At 37.2% G+C, this 27,086-nt stretch overlaps 1 protein-coding gene across 10 annotated transcripts in view; it reads left to right on the forward strand.

Moving 5' to 3' along the window:
• The window catches only part of BMPR1B (bone morphogenetic protein receptor type 1B), a 427,170-nt gene that overhangs the window by 360,953 nt on the left and 39,131 nt on the right, over positions 1–27,086 (forward strand). For all 10 annotated transcript variants that reach the window (XM_037830282.1, XM_037830285.1, XM_037830287.1 and 7 more), the window contains 3 exons: positions 11,939–12,098; positions 22,652–22,754; positions 23,299–23,401. In XM_037830282.1, coding sequence (XP_037686210.1) covers positions 11,956–12,098; positions 22,652–22,754; positions 23,299–23,401 — 349 coding nt within the window. In that variant the 5' untranslated portion in view covers positions 11,939–11,955. The remainder of the gene's footprint in view (positions 1–11,938; positions 12,099–22,651; positions 22,755–23,298; positions 23,402–27,086) is intronic.

Below are 27,086 nucleotides of genomic sequence, written 5' to 3' on the forward strand. Positions count from 1 at the left end.
GAGACTTACGAGAAATATAGTTGTAATTCAGTAGTTACACACATACACATTATGAAAATGATCCTATAGCTCATTTGCCTCCTGAAAACTGAAGTGCTCCTCTAAAAAAATAAGAACTGATTTTAGATTGGTTTCCCAATGCTGTACCTTTCATTATCATGATAATTTAGGTAACTAATTTATCTAACTGGGTTAACTGTAATTTAACCAGCTAAACCAGTCTTATGAAGTGTCTTGATTCACACTATTAAGCTAAAGATGGCTGTTTAAAAGAAAGGAAGGAAGGAAAGAAAGGAAGGAGGAAAGAGGTAAGGAAACAAACAGAAGAATGGGATAGGCTCATAAACAATGACTTATTCCTTGTAATATTTATTCCTAAGAAGTTTCTTGGCAGTATTATTTTTCTCATTTTTTTTCTCCCATTTATGTCAGGTTTGTGCATACTTCTAATGCTGAATTAAATACATAACTACCTGAAATGTTATTGAAAAGAAACAGTCGGCACTTAGGGAGGCGGGGCAAGATGGCAGACTGGTGAGCTGTATGTTTTAGTTACTCCTCCAGGAAAGTAGGTAAAAAGCCAGGAACTGCGTGGACTGGACACCACAGAGCAATCTGTCTTTGGGCATACTTCATACAACACTCATGAAAACGTGGAACTGCTGAGATCAGCGAAATCTGTAAGTTTTTGCGGCCAGGGGACCCGCGCCCCTCCCTGCCAGGCTCAGTCCCGGGGGAGGAGGGGCTGTCAGCTCCAGGAAGGAGAAGGGAGAATTGCAGTGGCTGCTCTTATCGGAAACTCATTCTACTGATTCAAACTCCAACCATAGATAGACTGAGGCCAGACACCAGAGACTCTGAGAGCAGCCAGCCCAGCAGAGAGGAGACAGGCATAGAAAAAAAAACAACACGAAAAACTCCAAAATAAAAGCAGAGGATTTTTGGAGTTCTGGTGAACACAGAAAGGGGAAGGGCGGAGATCAGGCCTTGAGGCGCATATGCAAATCCCGAAGCAAGGCTGATCTCTCTGCCCTGGGCACCTTTCCTTAATGGCCCTGGTTGCTTTGTCTATTAGCATTTCAATAACCCATTAGATCTCTGAGGAGGGCCGTTTTTTTTTTTGTTTTGTTTTGTTTTTTTTTTTTAAATCCTTTTTGCTTTTTCTAAAACAATTACTCTAAGAAGCTCAATACAGAAAGCTTCAAAGAATTGAAATTTGGGCACCTCAAGTCAAGAGCAGAACTAAGAGAGCTCTGAGACAAAAGGCAATAATCCAGTGGCTGAGAAAATTCACTAAACAACACAACTTCCCAAGAAAAGGGGGGTGTCCGCTCACAGCCACCATCCTGGTGGACAGGAAACACTCCTGCCCATTGCCAGCCCCATAGCCCAGAGCTGCCCCAGACAACCCAGTGTGATGGAAGTGCTTCAAATAACAGGCACACACCACAAAACTGGGCGTGGACATTAGCCTTCCCTGCAACCTCAGCTGAATGTCCCAGAGCTGGGAAGGGGGAGCAGTGTGAATTAACAGAGCCCCATTCAGCCATCATTTGAGCAGACTGGGAGCCTCCCAACACAGCCCAGCAGCCCAGAACTGCCCTGGGGGACGGCACTCACCTGCGACATAGCACAGTCATCCCTCAACAGAGGACCCGGGGTGCACAGCCTGGAAGAGGGGCCCACTTGCAAGTCTCAGGAGCCATACGCCAATACCAAAGACTTGTGGGTCAGTGGCAGAGACAAACTGTGGCAGGACTGAACTGAAGGATTAGACTATTGCAGTAGCTTTAAAACTCTAGGATCATCAGGGAGATTTGATTGTTAGGGCCACCCCCCCTCCCCGACTGCCCAGAAACACGCCCCACATACAGGGCAGGCAACACCAACTACACACGCAAGCTTGGGACACCAATTGGGCCCCACAAGACTCACTCCCCCACTCACCAAAAAGGCTAAGCAGGGGAGATCTGGCTTGTGGAGAACAGGTGGCTCGTGGACGCCACCTGCTGGTTAGTTAGAGAAAGTGTACTCCACGAAGCTGTAGACCTGATAAATTAGAGATAAGGACTTCAACTGGTCTACAAACCCTAAAAGAACCCTATCAAGGTCAGCAAATGCCACGAGGCCAAAAACAACAGAAAATTATAAAGCATATGAAAAAACCAGACGATATGGATAACCCAAGCCCAAGCACCCAAATCAAAAGACCAGAAGAGACACACCTAGAGCAGCTAATCAAAGAACTAAAGATGAACAATGAGACCCTAGTACGGGATATGAAGGAAATCAAGAAGACCCTAGAAGAGCATAAAGAAGACATTGCAAGACTAAATAAAAAAATGGATGATCTTATGGAAATTAAAGAAACTGTTGACCAAATTAAAAAGATTCTGGACACTCATAGTACAAGACTAGAGGAAGTTGAACAACGAATCAGTGACCTGGAAGATGACAGAATGGAAAATGAAAGCATAAAAGAAAGAATGGGGAAAAAAATTGAAAAACTCGAAATGGACCTCAGGGATATGATAGATAATATGAAACGTCCGAATATAAGACTCATTGGTGTCCCAGAAGGGGAAGAAAAGGGTAAAGGTCTAGGAAGAGTATTCAAAGAAATTGTTGGGGAAAACTTCCCAAATCTTCTAAACAACATAAATACACAAATCATAAATGCTCAGCGAACTCCAAATAGAATAAATCCAAAAAAACCCACTCCGAGACATATACTGATCACACTGTCAAACATAGAAGAGAAGGAGCAAGTTCTGAAAGCAGCAAGAGAAAAGCAATTCACCACATACAAAGGAAACAGCATAAGACTAAGTAGTGACTACTCAGCAGCCACCATGGAGGCGAGAAGGCAGTGGCACGATATATTTAAAATTCTGAGTGAGAGGAATTTCCAGCCAAGAATACTTTATCCAGCAAAGCTCTCCTTCAAATTTGAGGGAGAGCTTAAATTTTTCACAGACAAAGAAATGCTGAGAGAATTTGCTAACAAGAGACCTGCCCTACTGGAGATACTAAAGGGAGCCCTACAGACAGAGAAACAAAGACAGGACAGAGAGACTTGGAGAAAGGTTCAGTACTAAAGAGATTCGGTATGGGTACAATAAAGGCTATTAATAGAGAGAGGGAAAAATATGGCAAACATAATCCAAAGGATAAGATGGCCGATTCAAGAAATGCCTTCACGGTTTTAACGTTGAATGTAAATGGATTAAACTCCCCAATTAAAAGATATAGATTCGCAGAATGGATCAAAAAAAATGAACCATCAATATGTTGCATACAAGAGACTCATCTTAGACACAGGGACACAAAGAAACTGAAAGTCAAAGGATGGAAAAAAATATTTCATGCAAGCTACAGCCAAAAGAAAGCAGGTGTAGCAATATTAATCTCAGATAAAATAGACTTCAAATGCAGGGATGTTTTGAGAGACAAAGAAGGCCACTACATACTAATAAAAGGGGCAATTCAGCAAGAAGAAATAACAATCGTAAATGTCTATGCACCCAATCAAGGTGCCACAAAATACATGAGAGAAACATTGGCAAAACTAAAGGAAGCAATTGATGTTTCCACAATAATTGTGGGAGACTTCAACACATCACTCTCTCCTATAGATAGATCAACCAGACAGAAGACCAATAAGGAAATTGAAAACCTAAACAATCTGATAAATGAATTAGATTTAACAGACATCTACAGGACATTACATCCCAAATCACCAGGATACACATACTTTTCTAGTGCTCACGGAACTTTCTCCAGAATAGATCATATGCTGGGACATAAAACAAGCCTCAATAAATTTAAAAGATTGAAATTATTCAAAGCACATTCTCTGACCACAATGGAATACAATTAGAAGTCAATAACCATCAGAGACTTAGAAAATTCACAAATACCTGGAGGTTAAACAACACACTCCTAAACAATCAGTGGGTTAAAGAAGAAATAGCAAGAGAAATTGCTAAATATATAGAGACGAATGAAAATGAGAACACAACATACCAAAACCTATGGGATGCAGCAAAAGCAGTGCTAAGGGGGAAATTTATAGCACTAAACGCATATATTAAAAAGGAAGAAAGAGCCAAAATCAAAGAACTAATGGATCAACTGAAGAAGCTAGAAAATGAACAGCAAACCAATCCTAAACCAAGTACAAGAAAAGAAATAACAAGGATTAAAGCAGAAGTAAATGACATAGAGAACAAAAAAACAATAGAAAGGATAAATATCACCAAAAGTTGGTTCTTTGAGAAGATCAACAAGATTGACAAGCCCCTAGCTAGACTGACAAAATCAAAAAGAGAGAAGACCCATATAAACAAAATAATGAATGAAAAAGGTGACATAACTGCAGATCCTGAAGAAATTAAAAAAATTATAAGAGGATATTATGAACAACTGTATGGCAACAAACTGGATAATGTAGAAGAAATGGACAATTTCCTGGAAACATATGAACAACCTAGACTGACCAGAGAAGAAATAGAAGACCTCAACCAACCCATCACAAGCAAAGAGATCCAATCAGTCATCAAAAATCTTCCCACAAATAAATGCCCAGGGCCAGATGGCTTCACAGGGGAATTCTACCAAACTTTCCAGAAAGAACTGACACCAATCTTACTCAAACTCTTTCAAAACATTGAAAAAAATGGAACACTACCTAACTCATTTTATGAAGCTAACATCAATCTAATACCAAAACCAGGCAAAGATGCTACAAAAAAGGAAAACTACCGGCCAATCTCCCTAATGAATATAGATGCAAAAATCCTCAACAAAATACTTGCAAATCGAATCCAAAGACACATTAAAAAAATCATACACCATGACCAAGTGGGGTTCATTCCAGGCATGCAAGGATGGTTCAACATAAGAAAAACAATCAATGTATTACAACACATTAAAAACTCGAAAGGGAAAAATCAATTGATCATCTCAATAGATGCTGAGAAAGCATTTGACAAAATCCAACATCCGTTTTTGATAAAAACACTTCAAAAGGTAGGAATTGAAGGAAACTCCCTCAACATGATAAAGAGCATATATGAAAAACCCACAGCCAGCATAGTACTCAATGGTGAGAGACTGAAAGCCTTCCCTCTAAGATCAGGAACAAGACAAGGATGCCCGCTGTCACCACTGTTATTCAACATTGTGCTGGAAGTGCTAGCCAGGGCAATCCAGCAAGACAAAGAAATAAAAGGCATCCAAATTGGAAAAGAAGTAAAACTGTCATTGTTTGCAGATGATATGATCTTATATCTAGAAAACCCTGAGAAATCAACGATACACCTACTAGAGCTAATAAACAAATTTAGCAAAGTAGCGGGATACAAGATTAATGCACATAAGTCAGTAATGTTTCTATATGCTAGAAATGAACAAACTGAAGAGACACTCAAGAAAAAGATACCATTTTCAATAGCAACTAAAAAAATCAAGTACCTAGGAATAAACTTAACCAAAGATGTAAAAGACCTATACAAAGAAAACTACATAACTCTACTAAAAGAAATAGAAGGGGACCTTAAAAGATGGAAAAATATTCCATGTTCATGGACAGGAAGGCTAAATGTCATTAAGATGTCAATTCTACCCAAACTCATCTACAGATTCAATGCAATCCCAATCAAAATTCCAACAACCTACTTTGCAGACTTGGAAAAGCTAGTTATCAAATTTATTTGGAAAGGGAAGATGCCTCGAATTGCTAAAGACACTCTAAAAAAGAAAAACGAAGTGGGAGGACTTACACTCCCTGACTTTGAAGCTTATTATAAAGCCACAGTTGCCAAAACAGCATGGTACTGGCACAAAGATAGACATATAGATCAATGGAATCGAATTGAGAATTCAGAGATAGACCCTCAGATCTATGGCCGACTGATCTTTGATAAGGCCCCCCAAAGTCACCGAACTGAGCCATAATGGTCTTTTCAACAAATGGGGCTGGGAGAGTTGGATATCCATATCCAAAAGAATGAAAGAGGACCCCTATCTCACCCCCTACACAAAAATTAACTCAAAATGGACCAAAGATCTCAATATAAAAGAAAGTACCATAAAACTCCTAGAAGATAATGTAGGAAAACATCTTCAAGACCTTGTATTAGGAGGCCACTTCCTAGACTTTACACCCAAAGCACAAGCAACAAAAGAGAAAATAGATAAATGGGAACTCCTCAAGCTTAGAAGTTTCTGCACCTCAAAGGAATTTCTCAAAAAGGTAAAGAGGCAGCCAACTCAATGGGAAAAAATTTTTGGAAACCATGTATCTGACAAAAGACTGATATCTTGCATATACAAAGAAATCCTACAACTCAATGACAATAGTACAGACAGCCCAATTATAAAATGGGCAAAAGATATGAAAAGACAGTTCTCTGAAGAGGAAATACAAATGGCCAAGAAACACATGAAAAAATGTTCAGCTTCACTAGCTATTAGAGAGATGCAAATTAAGACCACAATGAGATACCATCTAACACCGGTTAGAATGGCTGCCATTAAACAAACAGGAAACTACAAATGCTGGAGGGGATGTGGAGAAATTGGAACTCTTATTCATTGTTGGTGGGACTGTATAATGGTTCAGCCACTCTGGAAGTCAGTCTGGCAGTTCCTTAGAAAACTAGATATAGAGCTACCATTCGATCCAGCGATTGCACTTCTCGGTATATACCCGGAAGATCGGAAAGCAGTGACTCGAACAGATATCTGCACGCCAATGTTCATAGCAGCATTATTCACAATTGCCAAGAGATGGAAACAACCCAAATGTCCTTCAACAGATGAGTGGATAAATAAAATGTGGTATATACACACGATGGAATACTACGCGGCAGTAAGAAGGAACGATCTGGTGAAACATATGACAACATGGATGAACCTTGAAGACATAATGCTGAGCGAAATAAGCCAGGCACAAAAAGAGAAATATTATATGCTACCACTAATGTGAACTTTGAAAAATGTAAAACAAATGGTTTATAATGTAGAATGTAGGGGAACTAGCAGTAGAGAGCAATTAAGGAAGGGGGAACAATAATCCAAGAAGAACAGATAAGCTATTTAACGTTCTGGGGATGCCCAGAAATGACTATGGTCTGTTAATTTCTGATGGATGTAGTAGGAACAAGTTCACTGAAATGTTGCTATAGTATGTAACTTTCTTGGGGTAAAGTAGGAACATGTTGGAAGTTAAGCAGTTATCTTAGGTTAGTTGTCTTTTTCTTACTCCCTTGCTATGGTCTCTTTGAAATGTTCTTTTATTGTATGTTTGTTTTCTTTTTAACTTTTTTTTTCATACAGTTGATTTGAAAAAAGAAGGGAAAGTTAAAAAAAAAAAAAAAAAGAAAAAGAAAAAAGACAAACAAGGAAAAAAAAAAAAAAAAAAGATGTAGTGCCCCCTTGAGGAGCCTGTGGAGAATGCAGGGGTATTCGCCTACCCCACCTCCATGGTTGCTAACATGACCACAGACATAGGGGACTGGTGGTTTGATGGGTTGAGCCCTCTACCATAAGTTTTACCCTTGGGAAGACGGTTGCTGCAAAGGAGAGGCTAGGCCTCCCTGTATTTGTGCCTAAGAGTCTCCTCCTGAATGCCTCTTTGTTGCTCAGATGTGGCCCTCTCTCTCTGGCTAAGCCAACTTGAAAGGTGAAATCACTGCCCTCCCCCCTACGTGGGATCAGACACCCAGGGAAGTGAATCTCCCTGGCAACGTGGAATATGACTCCCGGGGAGGAATGTAGACCCGGCATCGTGGGATGGAGAACATCTTCTTGACCAAAAGGGGGATGTGAAAGGAAATGAAATAAGCTTCAGTGGCAGAGAGATTCCAAAACGAGCTGAGAGATCACTCTGGTGGGCACTCTTACGCACACTTTAGACAACCTTTTTTAGGTTCTAAAGAATTGGGGGTAGCTGGTGGTGGATACCTGAAACTATTAAACTACAACCCAGAACCCATGAATCTCGAAGACAGTTGTATAAAAATGTAGCTTATGAGGGGTGACAGTGGGATTGGGAATGCCATAAGGACCAAACTCCACTTTGTCTAGTTTATGGATGGATGTGTAGAAAAGTAGGGGAAGCAAACAAACAGACAAAGGTACCTAGTGTTCTTTTTTACTTCAATTGCTCTTTTTCACTCTAATTATTATTCTTGTTATTTTTGTGTGTGTGCTAATGAAGATGTCAGGGATTGATTTAGGTGATGAATGTACAACTATGTAATGGTACTGTAAACAATCGAAAGTACAATTTGTTTTGTATGACTGCGTGGTATGTGAATATATCTCAATAAAATGATGATTAAAAAAAAAAAAAAAAAAAAAAAGAAAAGAAACAGTCAATTATTTTGAATTTCTGCTCAACTTAATACAGTAGAAAGTATTCACTATTGGGCTTTCCTTGGTGAAAAAAATTTTTTTAAAGATTTTACTGTATTGATGTAGTAAATACAATGTACCAAATTGTACTAGGTAGCTTCCAGGTATTTTCAATGGTTATCTTTTATATAAAACATTAAGACAAGGCCAAGCTAAATGAGAATCTAATTAATAAAGTCTTACATTATTTGGATGAGCCAACTAAATCAATTTTTTAATTATCTCTTTTGAGATCTGCCTTTCCCCTGCTTCAAAACAAGGGATACTAATATTATAATAAAATGTGGAAAATATTTTTTGATAAATTGTCTTAGACATGTGGTAGTTGGGATATATCTTCAGTATTGCTATTCCACAGTTTCATCTGGAAGTTCCCATTTATTTACTTTCTGAGAAAGATACAAAAGAGATAAATTTTTGAAACCTTGAAAATCTTAAAATGCTTTCTTCCTACCCTCACACTTGATGGACAGTTTGCCAAAATATAGAATTCTGGATTGGAAATACTTTCCCCTCAGAATTTTGAAGGTATTGCTCTAATTTATTCTACTTTCCAGTTATGCTACAGGAAATCCAATGCTTATTTTTAATCTCTTTCATTTCTCTTGTATGCTCTCCTGCGCACACGCTCTCTCTCTCCCTCCCTCTCTCTCTCTCTCTGAAAATTTAGGATCTCCTTTTGTCCCCAGTGTTATAAAATTTTACAGTGGTATGCCTTGGTATAGATCTATTCTTATGCCTTTGGGTCCTTTCAAACAAGATAATAGCATGAACTATGTTTTTTTCATTGTGGTGATATGTGTGTGTGTGTGTGTATATTTTTGTGTGTGTTTGTGATATATATCACAAAATTTCTCATTTTACCTAAATTTTAAGTGTACACTTCTGTAGTATTAATTGTATTCACAATGGTGTTCTACCACTGTTTATTACCAAGGCTTTTATCATGACTCCAAACAGAAACTCTGTACCTACTAAGTAAAGTTCCCTATTCCTCCCTCCCCCAGATCCTGGGGAACCTCTAATCTACTTTCTCTGGCTGTGATTTTGCTTATTGCAGATATTTTACTTAAGTGGAAACATACAATGTGCTTGGGTTGTTTCCACCTTTTGGCTATTGTGAACACTGGCGCATGAACGGTATTTTAATTTCAGTTTTCTTTTTTTTTTTTTTTTTTTTTGAATTTCAATTAAGGATGAGTATCTTCTTTGTCTTAGTTTCCTAAGGCTGCCAAACAAAGTACCACAAACTGGGTGGCTTGAAACAACAGATATTTGTTGCCTCACCGTTTTGGAGGCTAGAAGTCCAAAATCAAGGTATGGGCAGGACTGTGCTTCTTCAGAAACTTGTAGGGGGAGAGTCCTTCCTTGCCTCTTCTGGCTTCTGGTTTCGCCAGCGATCCTTGGCGTTTCTTGAATTACAGATGCCCAACTCCAGTTCCTGTCTCTGTCTTCATGTGACCATCTACTACTGTCTGTGTTTCTTTTCTCCTTTATAAGGATACCAATCATATTGGATTAGAGGCCCACCCACCACCAGTATGGCCTGATCTTAATTTAATTCCATCTGCAATGACCCTATTTTCAAATAAGGTCACATTTAGAGGTAATGTATATGTTGAAATTTCAACATATCTTTTTAGGGGACACAATTCAATCCATAACACCGTTGAATAGAAATAATACACACTTACTGGGATTGTGTGGTTGGATTAAATAAATATTATTTGTTTCATCAAGTGCATTCTCAAGGTGGAGTCTGTACATCATTTGTCGCACAATCACATGGGATCTTGTTGAACATGGCACTTTCCTTACCTCACATGAGGCCTGTGGAATCAGAATCACAGTGGGTTTGGCCTGGGATTCCGAATATAACAAGCTCTTCATGTGCCTCATAGGCATACTATAATTGACATCTTTTATCTAGTCTAAGTTTAAAAGGAGTTAATTGTTTGAGAAAGTTGGATGCTCATCTTATATAAATTTGAAAAATCTAATGAAATAGTAATTGAGTTAATGATTAGGGGGACAGTCCTGATAAATTAATTTAACATATTTTATTGCTTTTTCCTACAATTATCACTAAATAAGAGTTTGACTAATTAGCTCAAGCATGCGTAATATGAGGAAAATAATAGACCCTTTTCTATACTTCTCATTCGATGATATAACCAATGGCTAGAGTCATTCGTTTGTGCATTTTAAAAAATACACACACACACAATATACGTCTATTGTGAATATTGCACCTCTGACCTAGATTTTCAGTTTTTTAACCCAACAATTTTAGTTTTAGCCAATACTCTTGTTGGAATGTGACTTAATTATAGGCAAGCTGGATGTGTTTGTTGTAAGAAAAGTTTTAAATTGAACATTGCTCAGAGTGACAATTAATACAGTAACATAGCAAGTAGGAGAGCTCTTATTAATATGTCCATAACAGGGATAAATTAATGCATGTCCCTTTCTTGGACATCATTATCTCTCCTGTTTGGTAGTACAGAAGGAAAACATGAAAACTATCTCAGTGATATGTCATTCTGTTAGTAAAACATTGTCTTACTATTTAAAAGGTGAAAAACTAGATTCTTCCAATAACATTAGCTAACATTTATCAAGTATTATGTAACATACGCACTCTAAGCTCTGGATATGACGTAGGTACTGTTATTATCTCCATGTTGAGGATAAGAAAATGAGGCACACGATTATTCATGTAAATTACCCAAGGTCTACTACTTAGTAAATAGTGGAGCCTGATTTTGAAAATTTGTCAGTCTGTCTCTGGAGATCATGTCTGCTTTAGTGTCTTTCATCAAAGATGGTAGGACCATCACTGCTTTAATAGGTAGACAATTTTGCATGAAAAAGCTTATGAGGAAGATGCATCTTTTGAAATGTATCTTCATGTTCACTAAGTTTTTGTCTTCTCCAATTTTGCAGGTTACATATTTCTAATAATTTCTTTTAAAATATGTGATATAACCAAAGTAGAGAGGCTTCATATTGTAGCCAAAAGACAATTTTAAGACCAAAGCAAGAGGGTCTGTATTATGGTAGAATACAGTTTTAGGGCTCAAGCAATCTGGGTTCAAATGCTGGCTGACTGATTTACAAGCTGTGTGCAGATCACTTAAACTTTCTGAACCTCAGTTTTCTCATCTGATAAATGAGAATGATAATATTTACCTATAGTGTTACTGTACAGAGTGGAAATAATCTATATAAGCATCTCATTGAGTTCTTTGCATTCAATTACATACAGCTATTGTAATTTGATATTTAAAATACTATCCTGAAAGGATAGTGGGAATTTCTATGTTCCATATGCAATATATATTATAAAGAAAGTATAATTTTTAGTATCAAAAACATCAAAATATCTGTTTGCTGTTTCAGTCATTAAGCATCATGAACACTCAGTATTTTGTTTAATCTCATACTGTTCTTTGGATAGAAATTGTGGTTAGGCTATCTCACAAACACTTAAAATCTCTGTCTTTCTCCTTTCCAGCAAACTTCCTTGATAACATGCTTTTGCGAAGTTCAGGAAAATTGAATGCGGGCACCAAGAAAGAGGATGGTGAGAGTCCAGCGCCCACCCCTCGTCCAAAGATCTTGCATTGTAAATGCCACCATCATTGTCCAGAGGACTCCATCAACAATATTTGCAGGTTGATGATTTAAATTATTTAAACCTGGCTTTAACAGGAAGTCACAAGTGTATGGCTATGAACTGTGGTCTAGTGTTTACAGGAACATGTTTTGTGGAATAGTGCCTAACTCAATTGACTCTCAGAACAGTGCCGGTGTGAAAAGAAATACTGAAGCAGTCTTTTGCCTGAAAGGATGCTGAGATCCTGCTTCCTTTCACCAACCAACACACATGGCTATATACACAGAACACAGGTCCCAGGCTCCCTGTCAAGGACCTAAAACCAGTTATTTTCTTTCAAAAGAACTAGCCCTGAAAATAGATCCAATAGCAGAGAATGGCAAATAAGTCTGATTTTTTTTTTTTTTAACCATTCCTTGTGCTGATGGTATTAGTAGTTCAGAAAGAACATATAAGAAGTTAGGAATATTCCTAAACTGACTATGGGAGGAATGGAATAACAGGACTTGTGTGAATCTACCAGATGTGAGAAAGACAGCGAAATACTGGAGAACAAACTCCAGTATATAAATGCTTGTGTAGTTGCATTCTAACTAGAAACTGGATTATTTGCTTCTTTCCCCCTCATACATCATTATGCAGCCAGATTTGTTTTTCTGGTCACTATTGGCACATTTAATCCCCAAAATGAGGGCACCAGTGGTAAAGAGGCATAACTTACTGTGGCTGGAGTTTGCCATTGGAAAAGTGGGTAAATCAACCAGAAACTTGTAGATCTTAGCAGGTAAAATGTCAGAGAATCAGAATCTGCCCCAAGAGTGGTCATGGACTAAAGCAGGGAGGTGGGCCTTTCGGGTCAGAGTCCAGACAATATATTTAAGCAACCATTTGGGTCCTCAGTAGCCAAGAAGAAGCATGAAACTGAGCTGAATGCTTTTATTTCTTAAGAGCTTGTTTTGTTTTGTTTTGTTTTCCCTATCACTAAACCTGTTTTGTTTGTTTGTTTTTATAATTGGAAAGTTGTGGGTTTACAAAACAATCCTGCATAAAATACAGGATTCCCATATACCATGCTACTATTAACACCCTGCATTGGTGTGATATACATTTGTTAAAAATGACAAAAGCATGTTTTTATAATTGTGCTGTTGTAACTGTAGTCCGTGGTTTAACTTAGGGTTCACTGTTTGTGTTGTGCAGGTCCATGGATTTTTTTAGTTCTAGTATTATTTTAAAAGCTTCGTGTGAAAGCTGAATCAATTTAACCTTAACAGTGTATCCTGAGAATCTAATAGATAGAGCTCAAGAAATACAAATTAAGTAAATGACCGAGGGAGTGTGTGCATGTGTTTCTTATATCATATATTCACCAGTAGGTACCTCAATTGATTTGAAAGCAAATTAGCATGGCAGGGAATGCTTATTCTCACTTGTAGATAAAAGATTTGGATTCAGAGAGCTTTAACAACTTGGCTCTTGTAATATAGCAAATATGTGGGAGACTGAGGCTCATGCTGAGGTAGTGTGATTACAAAGCTTGGACAGTGTCCCCTGGGAAACACTGTTTCTTTATGGTTAGCACAAAATGTATCCGGAAAGTTAGAAAGTTTTCTGAAGAAAGGAAAATCATCAGGAGGAAGCAAAGTAGGGGGATTCAAAAGACAAATACCATTAATTTTACTATTTTGTGTCAGGCTGTAGTATGCAGAAGAAATCCGTGTGTGTCATTTGAACTACAATCCAGTGAGGTTTTGGAAACACATTTAAGTAGTTCCATTCAATTTAGACTCAGGAGCTTTCTGAATATATATAGTTAAAAATTCAAATCTTTAAATTTCTTAATGAGTAAATATTCCAAATGCAGTAAAGCTAAAATATCTCAAGGGCTTTAAATACACTCAGCAAAAATAGATTTATCTTGAAAGCATCGATCTACCAGAAAGCATTTGTTTCGTTGTTTGTGTTGCTATGTGATGATTGTACAAAGTAGATCTATTTTTCTAAAACAGTTATATAGATATTCTAAGACATAAAAAAGAATTGCCCCAATGAGGATATCTTTGTTTGAAGGAGGTAAGAAGTTGCACGTAGGCTGTCTCTTTAGTGTACTCTCTGGAAGTTACCTAAAATGGAGCTTTAAGCTAGAGCCATTTAATTTCCTGTTCACCTATTGTCAGAGTTATTTTATCATTTGGGTAAAAAAGTGTATTTGCGTTTGAGTATGCATCTTCCTTTTCCTTTCTTTCCCTGTGCTTCTGTTTCTCCTGCTTAGTTCTAGTGAGGACTAATAATGAGTAGAAAGGCAAGTCATTTGAAATGCTTTAACCTGCAATTATTAATCTATAGCAATAACTTTTAATTAACAGGGATTTCAACTATTTGGCAATTCCCTCAACTAAGTAAGAATAGTGCATACAGATCAACCTTGAACAAAGAGCTGATCATTGATAAGAAATAAAAATGTAGAAAATAATTATTTCTAGACTTTAGCTGAAGAGAACTTCGGTGGTCATTTGAATCAGAATTCTTACTGTATAGAACAGTATAGTGTGACTTAAAGGTTAACACACAGTTACTTACAGAATTAGTACTATATTCTAGATCCCCTTTTTCCTAGTCTACTGCTTTTTAGTCATACTTTCATTGCTTTTTCCTTTTAACACTAAAGCGTTTTCATAAGAGGTCTTCATAATGCCAGGTAGCATTGAAGCAGCCAGCCAACATAGTTTTTAACAGCCATGTCTTTGTTCCTACCCCACACTCAGCCAAATAAGCACATTTAATTCAACATCCATTGAGGGAGACTTTTAACTTTTAGAGGTATATCATCATATGATAAATGCACTGTAAGGAAGAGTGCTCCGATGGTAGATGTAGGACAGCTAGGGAGGGAAAAGGCTGGTGGGAAGATCTTGTAGTAATCCAGCAGGAGGCAGTGTGCTATCAGGCTAGGGCAGTGAGTGAGAGAATGGAGTGGAAGGAGAAAATATAAAAATATACACTTTGAAAAGACTGCAGGGCCTATTGATAAGTCAGAAATAAAGATTAAGGGCCAGAAGGAAACAATGATCCTTGTTTTGGAGGAATTAATTTCCTGCTATATTCACTTTTTACATACTTTCTTCCTAAATTATTTCTTGTCCCCAGTGTTATTGACATTGTTTGTTTTTCCTTTAAGATCTCTTATTTTCCTGCTTTGAAAAATCACTGAAATTCCCTTTAAGTATTCTGAGGTATTCCAGTAATACTGAGAAACTCTCCAAACTTCTAATTACAGGATATTTGTACAGTTTTCCATCTCTTGTAGTTTGTGGTGTTTTATTATACATTTGAAAATTAAGATACTGTCTTCAGTCAGAGTATTTGGGAAGAAAATATAAATACAAATTTAAAATTTTTAAATAGCTGCCTAGAAATCTATTCCTAAAAATTATCTTAGACTCTGTTTTCCAGAGATAATTTTTAATTTTTTATACTTCCTCATTTATCTCATTGTGATCTGTCCAAGAATTCTCCTATCTGGACAGCTTTTAGGTTTGGAGGTGTAGTAAAACATAATGCATGTTGGCACAAAGGATGTGCAGATGGTACTAGGCTGCCTATATGAGGAATTAGATAAGTCTACGACTGTACGTCTTGAAGAGTCACAAGGGGCAAAAGGAAAAGCTTAAGGGCTGTGAGCCTTTTACAAAGTTTGTATTAACCTATGACTGTTCAAATCTATCTGTCTATCTATCTATCTATCTATCTATCTATCAAGTTGCAGATTTATAGAAAAATCATGCAGAAAATATAGAGTTCCCATATACCACTCCCACCTCCATTATTTTTTTTCTTTTTTTAATGCAATTTTCTTGAGATATATTCACATAACATACAATCATTCAAAGTGCACAGTTGTTCACAGGATCATCATATAGTTGTGCATTCATCACCATAATCAATGTTTGAACATTTTCATTATTCCAAAAAATAAAATAAAAATTAAAATAAAGAAGAACATCCAAAACATCCCATTCCCCTGCTCCCCCATCATTTGTTTACTTTTTTTAAATACAGTTTTATTGAGATATATTCACACACCCTACAGTCATCCACAGAGTACAATCAGTTATTCACAGCACCATCATACAGTTCTGTCTTCATCACCAGAATCAATTTTGAACCTTTTCCTTACTCCATAATAAAAATAAAAGCAAAAAAGGACACCTGAATCTTTCCATTCCCTCCATCCCACCCTATTCTTCATCTAATTTTTGTCCCCATTTTCCACTTATCTGTCGATACACTGGATAAAGGGAGTGCGAGCCACAAGGTTTTAACAGTCACACAATCACACTTTGCAAGCTACATAGTTATACAGTCATCTTCAAGAATGAAGCCTACTGGATTGCAGTTCGACAGCTTCAGGTATTTCCCTCTAGCCATTCCAACACAGTAAAAACTAAAAGGTGATATCTATATAGTGCATAAGAATACCCACCAGAGTGACCTCTGGACTCCATTTAAAATCTCTCAGCCACTGGAACCTTACTTTGTTTCATCTCTGTTCCTTCTTTTGGTCAAGAAGATCCTCTCAATCCCACAGTGCTGGGTCCAGGATCATCCGCAGGAGTTGTTTCCTGCGTTGCCCGGGGTATTCACACCCCTGGGAGTCATGTCCCATGTAGGGGGGAGGATAGTGAGTTCACTTGCCAGGTGGGCTTGGGGGGGGGGGGGGACACATCTGAGCAACAAAGAGGCTCTCTTGGGGGTACTCCTAGGCACAATTATAAGTAGGCTTTCCCTCTCCCTTGCAGTAACTAGCCTCACAGGGGAAGAAGGCCCCCAGATCGAGGGCTCAGCCCACTAAATTGGCAGTCCTCAATGTTTGCGGGAAAATCAGCAATAACCCAGGTGGGGAAGTCCAACATTACTGCATTTCTTCCCAGTTCCTCAGGGAGCCCTGCAAATACACTTTACTCTGTGCCCATATTACTCTGGGATGTATCAGGATTTCACCCCAGCCTGTACAAACTCACCAAATCCCACTTCCCTTTCACAGCTCCATGTGCTTGTGGTGTTCAAACAAACTGATCGTGCATGTTAAATTATCTAATGTGCAGCAGAAAATATAGATCCTGCACCAAATAGACATCTCTTCCCTTGGTCTCGCTCAAAAGTTGTAGTTTTTAAAAACCAGTCAGTATTGTCCTTTACCGTTGGGCCTGATTTGCCTTAATCCTAACCATATCTGCTTCATTCATATCTCTAATTGAAGTCTGAACTCTTTTTCAGTTCTTTCAACAGTTGCCATGTGGGGTAATACTGACATTCATAACTGCCAAGCTCTAGCTCCAAGTCTCATGTGTCACACAGATACCCAAAGTTCCAGAGACCGACCACCCACCTCCATTATTAACTGCTCAAATTTTAAACCTTGTTGAATGTGGTAGTGTGAGTTTTCATACACGTGCTTCCGACACAAGGTCTTAGGGTATTTAAAAGTGCACATTCATTATACATGCTCCTACTCATTATAAGCCATCCAGTTTATTCTACTGTTGCCAAGATCTTCTGTACATTGAGCTTTATGATCCTTATTTCCAGTAAAAGTTGATTTGAATCCATTGAACTTCTGAGAATGGTTCGTTAGAACTTGTAGTTATAAGAGGCTGGGATTTCAAATTCAGTTTTGAAGTCTTTTATAATGAATAACTTTCCTTTTGTGCCTCTCAGTTACTTTGGTTAATTATAAATAAGAATGTTAAATGGGTCCAATTTGTTGTTGGACTTAATAGAAAGTGAATAACTATTAGAGCTCTTTAAAATTATACATAGAGAGCTGTTGAAGATGTTTGAGCAGAGAAGGAAAATGTAAGATTTATCAGATGGTGCTATAAAGAATAGATTTGAGTCAAGACAGAGGAGGCCAGAAGTCTCACTAGAAGACTCTGAGAGCATCTAGGTGAGAGGTAGTGAGGGTCTGTAAAGGCTGGCATGGGCAAGAATATTACAAATGCTTGATTAATATAAAAATTGAGACAAGTACAAGATCTTCGAATTTATATAAGAAAGTGAACAAAACACTATCACTTGAAGAGTCACAGGGGGCAAAAGGAAAAGCTTCAGGGCTGTGAGCCTTTTACAAAGTTTGTATTAACCTATGACTGTTCAAATCTATCTATCTCTTTATCTATCTATCTGTCTATCTAATCTATCTATCTATCTATCAAGTTGCAGGTTTATAGATGCCAGAGAAAGTCGAACGGTCGTTACATGTTCTTGATAAAGTAAAAAGGCATCTCTCACATTGGAACTTTGTCATTAATGTCATAACTTCACCTTACTGTATGACCCTCCTCAGAGGAAAAGCCAGAAAGGGGAAGAAGTAGCAGCCATATTTTTTTACCCTTTTTTAACACCGCTATGAGAATCCTCCCATCTAAGATGATAAGGGAAACAAAAACAAACAAATATTAGGGTTCGCTTATGCTTTACTTTAGTTGCTGCTCAATGTTCTTTTTTGTTTTTTTTCCCCCAACCAATAGAAAACGCTTAACTAGCTTCTGATTTCCATCTCTACTGCTTGAAGTTGAATGACTTTCTCTCCACTATGCTTCTAAGGTTGATGACCTTCCTTAGTAGGCTATGAGCTCCTTAAAACCAAAGACTTTGTCTGTCTTATCCTTGCATTTTCAGCATCTAGCTCTGCCTAATGCATAATATGCTCAATACATATTTGTAAAATGAACCACTCTTAAAGCTAGAAGCAACCAACTGCTGTTTTAGTTAACTGATTAAAATCTGCATGATTTAAAATAGCAACTCTAAAAGTTTTATGTATCTTTAAGTTTACCTGTGGCAGAAAACTATGAAAACTCTTTTTGTTCCCTTGAATATTAAATAGGTGTTTTAAAAGAGAGGATATTCTCAAGGATCTGTTTACAGATGACTTCAAATCAGCTGACCCTTTAAAATTGTTTCTAACTGAAACAAAAGAAATTTGAAAGAAATTTAAGAGTTCTACTATTTCTCACATTCTTAAAAAAGGTGGGGGAAAAATCTTGATCATTCAAAAGAGATGTTGATCCTTGGGGGCAGATGCAGTTGAGCAGGTAGCCAACTGTATAATTTTTATCAACACTAAATTTAAAGTAATGCTTTAAAATTTCCTGTCATCCTGATTGAGCATATTGAACAAACTCTTGTAAACTATTTAATAATGTTTTAAATTCAGTATATAGTTAAATTAAGCTTTATAATGATCTAGACTAGTTGGATTAAAAAGTTCTACATTAGTCCCTTCTAACCTGTGATGGTTACTGAACAACCCTGGGGTTTGCAACAGACAAACAAAAGGGTCATAATAGGCTTTGGCAAACATTGTAAACACTCTGTTGACTAAAATGTAGCAATGAATAGGCCACCTTAAACAAAGACAATGATGGTGCAATTTTCAGTATCTTAAGAAATGGGTCTCTAGCCATTATACTACTTCTAATAGATGAGTTGGATTCCAGAAGGCTATTTATAAATCCATTTGACCATAAATCTGCAGTGACTGAGAAGAGTTAAAGCTTTCAGTCTCTGGATATATACCCACCTAAAAAGGGACCACTTGGTCCCTCGACACTTTAAACCAGGTATGCCCCTTTCTTACTTGCTAGTATTTGTTCAGTAGGCACATGGAGTATGTCTTGAAACAGTTAACCCCTCATGATCTGTCTAGATGTTCTAGACACTCCTTTGCTTTTGCAATATTGGCCTTGAACCTGTAGAACCATCCAAGGGTTGTAACATAAGTTTTATTGTCATATTTTGATCTCATATAAACTTTAAACTCTCAAACACTTTGCTTTCTCATGAATTAACATTATGTTGAGAATCATTCAGTATTGACTGTCACTTTTCTTTGCCTGTTGCACAGAGGCAGCATTTTTGAAATATGTGATTTTTTTTTCATTCACAATCGTTATTCTTGTCAAGTGATTCTTCCTATATTCAGGTATACATTTCACTACTTTAAATTTTATTTAAAATTCTTTCTACCTTTGTTTCCTTCTTAATTCTTCATCTCTTCTTACCATCACTTTCAACACTCTGGGAATGAGGAGCAATAATACATATAAAGCATTTGAAAACTCAGCTTAAACATGGCAACCAGGCAGCAGAATGTTCAATTAAGCCAATGGTGAGACTTAATAGCCCTTTGTGACTGGTATCAGCCATCTCTCAGTGAAGGGCAGAGCTGATCAGCTTTGGCTCTGGTGCATCGCTGCAATTACATTTCTGCTTGCTTCAGAGCTGAAAGTTCTTAAGTAATTTTTAAGCTTCTGCAATTGTACTGCCTGTTTCCAGTTAATGTGCCTTGCTAGCTGACAATTTCAAAGAGAAGCTTATAAATTACCTTTGCTTTGTTGCAGACACTATACACTTGAAATGGCTCTTCTACCTCCACCCCACCCCCTTGCTAGTATTTGTTTCGAACTAAAAATTTGTTTCCTTTTCATTCGTGACTTATGGGATGTTGATTCTTTTCTCCAGGATCTCTCTCGCCCCAGTTCATCTTTATTGTTTTTAGCTCCTCCTTCTTTGTATGTAGGAGAGTTCATTTTTAAAAGCTTGAATTCACTTTCCTTGATGTCCTTTTATATTTCCCAGGATATTGTAGCACTAATCTGCCAACAGCTTTACCTGCTTTTTCTGTTCCCCCTTTTTTTTTTGTAAGTTGCCTCAAAGTATATCTCCACATAGTCAAATTTTTAAGAAGGGGAACTCATGACTAAGGAGTCTTTTTAGATTTAATGTAGTGTGCCAATTTCCCTAGTCTGTATGAATTCTTAATATTGGAAAATTGGGAGAAATAGTATTTCTGATAATTCCTGCATTTGCCTTTGATGATAAATATAAATTGCACATATAGTCAAAATGTATAGGAGAGGAATAAAAAAGCCCATGGATATTGTTTCTTCTTATTGTTTAAAGAAAATTTCTAAGAGCCAGCTATTTTGTTCATTGCCTCCAGTGTTTACTTACTTTAGATTTTCATTGCAATTTCAGTAAGTTGGCTAGAACGCCTCAAAGAATTCAGAGCCTGGGCTCTTCCTAGTCTTTCTTCCGCAACAGCGTTCATACATTTGACCTTAGTCTAACAAAAAGATTTATCATTGGGCCTTCCAAGCCATTCATTAGTATGTTTGAACTTTGCTGTACTCGTTCTTGTAAACTGAGGTATTTTGGATCACTTGAGGCCAATAAAGCAAGTAAACAATTCTAAGGATGTTGATGATAACTCAAGGGCTAATGTATGGCAGAATGCTGCTACCACTAATACAGAATAGACAAACCCACAAATCACGACTAATACCATTCTGAGAGCTTTCTTCCCGTGACCTTTGGGACTACATTGTCATATCTGTCTTAGACTCTGAGCATGAATATGTATGAGAAAGCGACAGAGACATAGTTCTGTACTTTATTTCTTAGGACATGGAAGGAGTTGTTTAAGACTTATATTTGGAATTTGCTGGCATTCATCACCTGGATTTGTGAAGACAATAATGTCTGTTTATGAATAGTTCTGTATAAAACAGCTCTTGTTTTTCATTTTTAGTCCCAGGAGGGGATAGCAGAAAATGCATGGGAATAAAGATAGAGGTCCTTGATTCAAGGCCTGGTTCATAACTGTTTGTTTTGTGACCTTGTATAAGTTTATTAAACTCCCAGAACTTTAATTTCCTCATCTGTAAAATGGAAATAATAATATTACTTATTTTTCATTGTTATAGAGAGGATTAAATAAAATAGAGTAAGCAGAAGTAAGTTTTAATCTAGAAAACCGTACAAAAATAAAAAATTGTGTCTCTGATTACTTACCTGCCGAAACCCCCTTTTTCTATTGAGCATCCATATATACCCACTGACTCAAACTCAGTCTGCTCATAACAAAAACTAAATTTATCCATACGACAGGCAGGTCAGAAGCAGAAGTACCAAATGTCAGTCTTAGTCATCTCAGTTATGCCCTGCTGACCCCAACCTCCTACCCCTTCCCGTGTTTGTGTGCCTTAGTGAGAAAGAAGTATAGTCCACTCCCTCAGAGCAAGTAGAAGCAGCGTAAAAGTTCACATCCTTGCTCTGTTTCTCTTCCTAGCTGTACAGCCTTTCAGAAATTACTCAGTTTCACTAGCAGTATGGCTTTTCACAGTTACTCTGCATGAGCCTCTTCTTTACATTGAAGATGACAGTTGAGCTGCCTCACATAGTTGTGTGCCTGGATTTGAAGGTGATAACCATGGAGCGTCAAAATGGGTGATCAGTAGGTGTTGTATATGGCTATTAATGGCAATGATGGCAAATAATGTACGGAAATTTTGGAGTCTTCTTTCTAGAAGGTTTCAGAACAGAGGATATATTAACATGTCTTTATGATAATTAAATCCACTTTCTTAAAAGTGAGTTTTGGGATCTTCTTAACAGACTGCTGCTACTTTTAATGGCCTTTGACTTTCTCCTTATGTATAATTAAACAATAATGATAATCATTATTCATTTCCATTTCCTCTAGATGGACAGACAGACAGACAGACACACATCTATACTTACTTTTCCTGTTTGCTCTTTCTTTAGCACAGACGGATACTGTTTCACAATGATAGAAGAAGATGATTCTGGGACGCCTGTGGTTACTTCAGGATGTTTAGGACTAGAAGGCTCAGATTTCCAATGTCGGGTAAGGAAGATAACTGGATTGTACTTTGTTACCTTTCATTGTGTGTGCTTCAGTCAAGTTAGAAGCAAAATGTATCAATTGTCTCTCTTGACCAGCCTGGTTTTAATAATTTGAAAATAATTTGAAAATTCTTATTGAGCCAATTCTCCCTTCATTTTAGAAATCAAATATTCTTTTTATTGTTAACTTCTTGCTTAGTGACATATTAGATTGTCCTCAAATTCCAGTTTAGTTACTGTCTGCACCATATAAACTAGTTATTACAAATAGAATGGTAATCCTCAAATTCCAGTTTAGTTACTGTCTGCACCATATAAACAAGTTATTACAAATAGAATGGTAATTTTGTCAAAATGCAAAAGTCGAGTAAGATAATTCACAGTACTTTGAAGTAAATTACCTAATAGAAAACTTCAAGATATGCATGTGAAATTATTATAATTTTGAGTGAGTTTTCTAAATAGTGCTTATTGCTTAAGTTATAGATTACATGACTTTGAAATTTAGAGGAAACCCACTAACAGCTGTTTGGGTTCCATTGTAGGATACTCCCATTCCTCATCAAAGAAGATCAATTGAATGCTGCACAGAACGGAACGAATGTAATAAAGATCTGCACCCTACGTTGCCTCCACTGAAAAACAGAGGTAAGGGAGGAAGGCCTCCAGGCTGAAGAAGCTATAGAGATAATGAAAATAAAAACTGAAATCAATCTCTCCATTCCAAATTAATCTGCCTGTATCATATTCCACTGCTGGAGCAGAGTACTAAGGCAAGGTGACATAATGACACTGTCATTCAGAGACGTGTGCGAGTAGTTCTTAAGAAAATAGTTGTACGTGGCTTAACTTTTGTCATTCTTATTACTCTAACTTCTCCCCCACTTCCCTGTAGAACTGCAATCACTAGAGCTTGCAGTAGGTAGCAGGAGGGTAGAGGAAGGAGAGAGTGTTTTAGGCTGACCCCTAAAAGTTGTACTTCACTTAAAAACTACCATTGGCTACATTCATTTTAAAAATAAAGACTTTCAAATGGACTAAATCAAAGATTATTTGCTGAATGGCATTTCCTTTTATCTTTGCTAGATTAAATATTTTTCAGTTAAGTCATGTATTCAATGTATTGATAAAGTTGGGAAGATATAAAAATATTTTCATTTTAAAACTTACACATTTAAGTCTTACTCACTAAAAAAGATAAATAATGCATACCAAAAGATTTGTAGTTAATGACAGCTCTTATATTTCTTTTTCTTTCTCTTGCCACAAAAATAAATGATTTTTCATTGTCATAAAGTCCTAAGTCCGTATAAGTAATTTAAAATGATCCTTCATTATTGATTTTATTTCTTAGGAAGAGAAAGTATTTTCTACAAAATATAATGCTGTATCATTGTTTTGATGAGAACCTTTTACATTCATTCTGCTATATCTGTTAAGGTCGAGTCATAATAATTCAAATTAAGAAAAACTTACATTTTAAAAATTTTACCAGGAATTGTGCTAAGTGTTAGGGATATACAAATGAATGAAGAAAATTCTTGCACACTAGAATGTGAGAGAGAAGCACATAAATAATTAAATTATATTTGGTCAGGAATATCTCAGTAGTAGAATTGGATTGTAAAGTACATTAAGGACACAAAAGAGTGAGTGACCTGCTCTATCTGGGTTTGGAGGATATAAGAAAGCCTTATAGAAGTGATATTTGAATTGAGATGTTACAAATAAATAGGAGTTTGCTAATTGGATAAGGCAGTAATAAAAATAAAAAATAAAAATAACTAACATCAGGCAAGCACCGTGCTAAGTATTAACATCAGTTAACTCATTTATTTGTTAATAATAGCCTCACAATTAAGAGGTACTCACAACGATTATTCCCAGTTAAAAATGAGGCAATTACATCCCAGAGATGTTAATAACATTCCCAAGGTTGCACAGCTTGAGGGTCTCAGTCGCTCTAAACAGAGGCAGTTGTATATACTGGAGTTTTATTTGTAATATTTCAGAAGCATTTGCAACATACAAGAGTAGGAAACAGCATGGCTGGTCTGTGGACCACCATGATCAGTATCACTTAGGAACTTGCTAGAAATGCAGAATCACTGGCCAAACCCCAGATGTACTGAATCTGCATTTTAAAAAAGATTTTCCAAGTGTTCCATATGCACATTAAAGTTTGGGAAGCACCTTCTGTAGGATAGGATCTAAATGTGGTAGAAGCATTTGATTAGTGCACATAGCCAGCACCATTTTACATCTCACCATGCAAATTTGATGACATCTTGTTCAAAGAGAAGTTATTAAATTTCACTGTTATTAAACTACTGCCAAAGTTCTAAATGTTATTCTCAGTTTCTGCAGTATACTCCCTTGTGAACCAGTTACAAAAAGTAGGCAGTACATGGGCAATATTGGTATAGGACTTATATGTTGGGAGTGGGGAGGGAGGAAAGTGAGAAGTGGCTTGAAATGAGGCTGAAAGTGCCTGATTTTACAATCTCACCCCTCAAGGAGAAGAGGGTTTCTCCATGCAAGTAGAAGTGATGTCTTAGAAATAGCAATAGGGTTTGGTGCTGCAGTGCAGGTGCTGTCCTCTAGATGGAGCCAGATTCCAGTTAGGACCAGGAAGGTGAAGGAGTATTCTCTGAGTTTCAGAATACGGGGACTTTCAAATAGTGAAAACCTTTGAAAAGAAGACAACGATGAGAAGGTAAGCCCTTGGTGCAAAGCAGTGTGGTAATGAGGATGCAGAAGTGGCTGCTGATTATATTGTTGATTATACAAAGTGATAGGCCTGGTGGTAGTAAGTGGCATTACAGTTTACTGCTTTGAACCGTGAGTATCCAACATAGTGCCTGGGAAAAGTCTCTTCAGATTCCGCTCACCCTTTTCAGGCCATTAATGTCTCTGCCAAATGTGGTCGGAGAGCACTGGCTCTTTTACATGGCTATACCACAGTGCTGCTGCATTTTTGCTTTTCCTATACTCATGTGCAGTGTTCTTACTGAAAGTATAGTATATATGTCTATTGAATATCAGTAACGCCCTAGGTCAGAAGCACTTGAGTCACAGCTGTATTGTATGAATGTGTTTACGTATGGTACTAAAAATAAAGAACAGGGATGATATCAAAGAGACGTGGTCTTTTATATTTTTAATTGTAGTGGTCTTTTTTCATGCACAGGCTGAGCCATAATTTTTGTGGCGCTGCAGCAATAGTATAAACGGGAATCCACATACCATTTGCCTAAGAATTTAAAACTCACAAACCAATATAACAGATTGATAAATAAAATGTATTCTACCAACCCAACTTAACAGATATACTTTCATAATGACAGGGAACATCAGTTTGGCATTTGGGATGCTTGAACTACTTGGACTTGTTCAGTCTGCAATGGAGGTTCATATTCTGCCCATACTCCTTGCCATGGCTGCCCCTTGGCCATCTCTTGGCCACCCCTCAGGACTTAGGGTGCAAATTGAGAGCTTACTGTGGCTCTTTTCTAGGTACTTTACATATACTTTACATATACATATACACAACATCCCTGTTCAGGAAGGTCCTGTTGTTATCCCTATTTACAGACATGAAAGCTGAGGAACAGGTCAAGTACCTTGGCAAGGTCACGTAGCCAGAGCAAGTGGTGGAGCTAGGAAATGGGCCTGTGACTTCTCTCGTTCAGTTTTCTTTCAAAAGCTCTGATTGATATTCCCCCAAAATGCCTTTCCTATTTATAGTCAGAAAACTCTGCAACTAGTGGTTAGCCATTTCAAATAATAATCAATAGACAATTAGAATGATTACTTCAAAACCTTTTTTTATTATATTTGCTTTACAAGGTTAGAATTTTCCCAGACAGGCAGTAGTTTCTAGTCTCAGAATATGGTGTTAGAGGGTTTGTTCCTCCCTCCCTCCTGTTCTTTTTAGTTATTGCTTTCCTCCCTTGTTTCCTTAACATTTATGTCCCAGTTGTGTACTTAGCCAATGGTTCTCAAAAGAACCATTGCATCAAAAGTTTCCATTGCATCAGAATCTCCTGGAGGGTTTGTTAAAACATAGATTTCTGGGGCTCACCCCCAGGTTCTGTTCAGTACATCTGGGTAGACACCAACAATTTACTTTTTTAACAAGTTCCAACATGATGCTGATGCTACTCTTCTCAAGACCACACTTTGAGAACTGTTGTACTAGGCAATGCCTTATATGTCAAACTGTTATAAAGCAGAGACTATATATTATTATAAAGGATTGGGAGACTGTAGTATCCAGCTCACAGTTTTGTTTTTGTTGTTCCTAAATAATTGCTTTTCCAACAAAGTTAAA

The sequence above is a fragment of the Choloepus didactylus genome, chromosome 3 (genome assembly GCF_015220235.1).
Source record: "Choloepus didactylus isolate mChoDid1 chromosome 3, mChoDid1.pri, whole genome shotgun sequence".
Classification (NCBI taxonomy): Eukaryota; Metazoa; Chordata; class Mammalia; order Pilosa; family Megalonychidae; genus Choloepus; species Choloepus didactylus.